This window comes from Malus sylvestris, chromosome 14, assembly GCF_916048215.2.
Source record: "Malus sylvestris chromosome 14, drMalSylv7.2, whole genome shotgun sequence".
Taxonomy (NCBI): Eukaryota; Viridiplantae; Streptophyta; class Magnoliopsida; order Rosales; family Rosaceae; genus Malus; species Malus sylvestris.
The window spans coordinates 9915361-9920285 of record NC_062273.1 but is presented as its reverse complement, the minus strand read 5'-3'; the positions used below and the strand labels follow the sequence as shown (position 1 = coordinate 9920285).

Genomic DNA, 4925 nt, shown 5'->3' with positions numbered 1-4925 from the left:
CTTAATCAATCAAAAACAAGAAAATGAGTAATCCAATGGTTCACGGATTTTTAGTTTTTTTTTTTTTGGTCAAAAGAGTAGAATTTACTAAAGATGAATAGAAACGTTTACATCCTCTGTAAGGGTATTAAACAAGAATTCCGGACCAAAAGCATCCCAGAAAAAAGAGCTCCCATTCAGAGTAGTAAATGCAGCAACCTTGTGAGCTGCCATATTCCCTAAACGACGAACAAAAAGAAACTTAACTACGATCAGCTAACAACCTAATATCATGAAGATAGCACTCCAGATTAACAACCAAATTTTAAGTTGGTTTTGATTTTGTGGCTAATATGCATTTGGTCCTCACGAGTTCTCAATTAGATTAAGGCATGATTTATCTTCCTTATTCTACTAAATTACCAAATATAATTAAGATTTTATTGTGTATTGTAGGGCAGTTTTCCCAAGTAAATCGGCATAGATTACTGAGTGCAAGAAACACTGTTTCTTCTTTATTATATCGTTAGTTTCTTTTAATTCGAAGTTGATGAAAGACAGAAAAATTAACCAAAAAATTATTTCAAAAGGAATATAACAAAGAATCCTGTAGAATCCTGTACAATGCAGGAGAGAGGACAGTGTAGCTAAATAATTTAGGGTTCTACATCTAGAAAGAGACCAGTCACCGCCATATAGTACAATAAAAAAACTAGGGTTTTAGCTGTAAGCTTTGTGGAAGCATGCATGTTAACTCTACATATATAAGAAAATCGGTAAGGTATTGGGAGACAAAAAAGTGGATTAGAAATTTAGAATTACAAACGAGGGAATCGGGACAGATTTTCATGGAAAAAATATTATATGTGTGTATATATATAAATATGTATATATACATATACATATTTAAGTAGTCTCCAGTAGTCTGTAGGGTGCTGTCACACTCAATTGTTGCATTCATGCATGACAACCACTCAGTTTGTCCACAGCAATGTGTTCTCAAACCTCCTTTTTTAAAATAATTTAATTAGCCAAAATCACAGCTAAACAAAACTTTCTTTCACACAGCTTATTGCACATAATTTGCAATGGGATGAGATGAGACAGCTCATTTCCCTAAAATTCCCTGTGTCAAGGGACTCTTGTCCAAACAATGCCTTACAAATTAATAAAATTTAGACAAACAAAAACTAGCAAGATACCCCTACCATATGATACCCAATTCATATTTATATACATAATTAAATTAAAAAATAATAATACCTCAACCATTTAGTCAGATATGAAACATTTTATAATTAATTATTATACTGATTTAGCTCGTGAAATGATGATTTTTTTTTAAACTTAAATAATATAGAATAATGCGAATATAATATGCATAGATGGATGATGAGAGGTAGGTGGGGGACAAGAAAATATATGGAGCATAATAAATACGCGATGAACTTAGATAGATCAATAAATACAAAGGAGATGACAGGCCCAAACCAAAGAGGTTGAAAAGAAAAGATTGACCTGCGTCTCCGATCTCCATCCACCCCATGCATTGCATTAGCAAAGATCTCAGATTCTCCAAATGTCTCATCAACATTCACCCCAATGCCTCCAATTTCATATGAAGATGAACGAAAACCCTACAAAAAAATACAGACACAACCATACAAAACAGAGACAATAGAAAGAAACAAAGAGAAGAAATCAAAACATGTAATTAACCACTACCGATTAATTAATCTCCTTAGTCTAAATAAGATCATATTTCATGAATTTGGACGACTCTTTCTCCTTTGCCATCCAAGAGGGGATGCATATAATTAAAAAGATATAAAATAATAATAATAATAATATTATAAGTGATGATCACGAGTCTTAATTAGCTAATAATATAGCTACGTAGTACTAGTAGTCGTGAGAGTGGTGGTACATTGTTGATGGGTCACAGCCACTTTGCGCCCTATGATGATGATCATGATCTTGATGATCATGGCCCTCCATATTTCTAGACCCCATTTGATGAGCTGCTCCAAGATTCAGATACACCAATCTAGAATCCAAGTTAAGGTTCCCAATGTTGCTGCCACTGCTGCCACTGCTATGGTGATCATCGCTTAGCGGTGGGTAAATCGCCGTGGAATTCGAAGAATTAGGATTGTTGTTTGCATTGCTGTTGCCTTCCTCGCGTGAAAGAACAAGAGCAGCGGACTGTACGAGCTCAAGGCAGAGTCTGAGCTTGTTAGGTTCAATGTGGGTTAGTCCCGGGACAGCCCCCTTGAATAGAAAATCTGAAGTTAGGGTTCGGAGTACGTCCAGAGGAGTAACCCCATCGACCGTTCGGACATTTGGGTCAGCGTGGTGATCGAGTAGGACTGCCACCATGTCCGGAGACACCATTTCGGAAGCAATGTGAAGCGGGGTTTTGCCGGCTGGCCCAGCCGGGTAGTTTACATCAGCTGCACCAAGTTCTAGTAACGCTTTCACAACTTCCCGGCTGCAATTTTCGACTGCATAGTGTAATGCCAATGCCTCATCGAGATTTAGGCCTTCCCCCATTACCATGAGCTTGACAAGTTCGACATCTGACGAGTCCAATGCCCGCCTCATTCGACGGATTTTCTGGTCCTCAAGATCCGCAGCTGCCCCGAGGTCATGGTGGTGATGATGGTGGTGATGAGGCATCATTGAACGGCGGGCGATGGAGGATTTGAGACGAAGCTCTTCGATTTTGGCCACGATATCGATGGGGAGGTGCTTGGCAAGGACTTCTGGTGGGAGGCCAGATTTGGCAACAAGGTGAGAGCACGTTGTCCAAAGCTGATGCATGTCTTGTTTCCTGGAAGCTAATAGGACTTTCATCACATCGTCAATGGAGGCCTTTTCCACCATGCTAGCCAATTGCTTCTGTAAAACCCAAAAAAACAAGGACATTGTATATAATGATGTTAATGGTACTACTAGTTGGAATTTCATTGTTGAGATATATAGATTAGATATATGCACTTTTGGGATTTTTTTGTACATTAACAATATTTGTATTGATAAAGTGATGGGATGTTTTAGTCTTTTTCTTGAATTTTGTAATCGCTTATCCAGTTAAACCAAATGAGGAAAGTGAATGTTTGGGATAGATTTGTAGTGTGTACTGTGGAAAGACAAGACTGGATATCAAGATCTAAATTTAGAAAGTCATTATGTGCATTTAAAAGAAAGGAAAAAAACCCAATTCAAGAAAATTGAAATGGTACATGAAATCAAGAAGGAAGAAAAAACATTTGTTGGATTTTTTGTCTTTTTGGTTCGAGAAACCTCCTGATTTTTTTGGGATGTTTTTATTGAAGATTGTAATGCTCCTTAATCATGAATAATATCCTGAAGAAGAGGAAGAAGAAGAAGAGAGATGCCGATGGATTATTAACACACTACTATAGAAGAAAAGTAGTATGGTTGGATCAAATGCTTGAAAAAAAAAAATTAGTTAAGCCTTTGCTACTTTATATGGAGGAAATAAAAACACAAATTGAGAGGGGAAAAAAGAACTGGGATTGGAAAGGGGAAGATCCCAACTTCAATTATAACTGAACAAGAACAAATGATGTGAAAGAGAGAGAAAGAGAGAGAGAAATCCCAGTACCAAAAAGAAAATGAAAATAATAGAAAAAGAAGAAAAACTTTTACTTCCCAAATACAAAATCAAAACCCAAGAATTGTAGAAATTCCCAAAACGCACTAACATAAGACTGCACACACAGAAGAACCCAGAGAAAAAGTGAGAAAGAGGGGGAGCAAAGGGAGAGAGAGGGGGGAGAGAGAGAGAGAGAGAGAGAAGTTAGAGAGACTAGTGGTACCTGAGTGAGCAATGCAAGTTGTTCAACACCAAAGGATCTAGCGGCAGCAAGAGTGTCAAGGGCAAGATCAACGGCGGAGGTGCAATGCGTGTGCCAACACCCTCTCTCTCCACAATTAGGCCTCGGCTCATGTTTCTGAGGCACTATCGAGACTTGTCCACTGTACAAGAACTGCAACAGCAACAAGAACACCTCGTACCCCACCGAGTTCACCGGTATCACCTGCTGCTGCTGCGGTGAACTACCTGACCCCCGGTGATACGATGACGATGTGCCACCGGGACTCATCCTGGACCCCGAGGGGTCTAGACCCAACGGTGGGTCAGGCCCACAAAAGAATTTCCGGAAGAAGAGGCTCCGGGCTGCCAGGATGCACCTGTGGGCGTGGACGAGACGACCCTCGACGCTGAAGGTGACGTCACTGAAGGCTTGACCATTGATAAGCAGATTCAAGTAGTCTAAGGACAGAGATCTTAGAGACTCTTCAAGGCTGCTCATGATATGATGCTTTTTGGATATGGTGGTAATTATTCACAAACTGTTTTAGGGCTGAGAGAGAGAGGGAGGGATTGTTGAAAAGAGGGGCTAAAACAGTAATGGGTTCATCTTTATCTGTAATTTTTTGCTTTCAGGATCAATTGGTTTTGTTGTTGAAGGATGTGATGAAGAAGAAGAACTCTCTCTCTACTGTTACTGTTTTTTGACAGATTCTTTTGTCTCAACGGAGTGATATTGTGTTTGTGTGTGTTGGTAGATATTTTGGAGAGAGAGCAAATTGGGTGGCTGTTCTGGGCGGCTGGGGTATTTAAAAATAAATCATTAATAGAATAAATAATTGATTAGTTAAAAAAAATGATGGGAAAGGGGAGAAAATGATGGGGAGGGGTCAGGGGTAGAGAGGAATGCAAGAACAGGGAATCAGCAAAAGGTTTATTATATAGTTTATATGGATGATTAGCAATAACCCTAGTTACAGTAATTACCTCAATATAAAATGAGTTGTCAGAAAATTGATTTAAAATTTTCACCCTTTTATAGAAGTGGGGGAAATAGAATAATAGGATATCATATTTTTCTGATTTGTGTTGACTGCAGCTAGAT

The 4925-nt window shown here is 38.7% G+C and overlaps 1 protein-coding gene across 1 annotated transcript; it reads right to left on the bottom strand.

The window, feature by feature from the left end:
• Positions 1–1671: 1671 nt before the first annotated feature.
• On the bottom strand, positions 1672–4624 carry LOC126599794 (BTB/POZ domain and ankyrin repeat-containing protein NOOT1). The gene is made up of 2 exons (XM_050266242.1): positions 3825–4624; positions 1672–2880 (listed from the first exon to the last, which is right to left on the bottom strand). The coding sequence occupies exons 1-2, from the start codon at positions 4320–4322 to the stop codon at positions 1882–1884; spliced, it is 1497 nt and encodes a 498-aa protein (XP_050122199.1). The 5' UTR covers positions 4323–4624; the 3' UTR covers positions 1672–1881.
• Between the last annotated feature and the right edge of the window lie 301 nt (positions 4625–4925).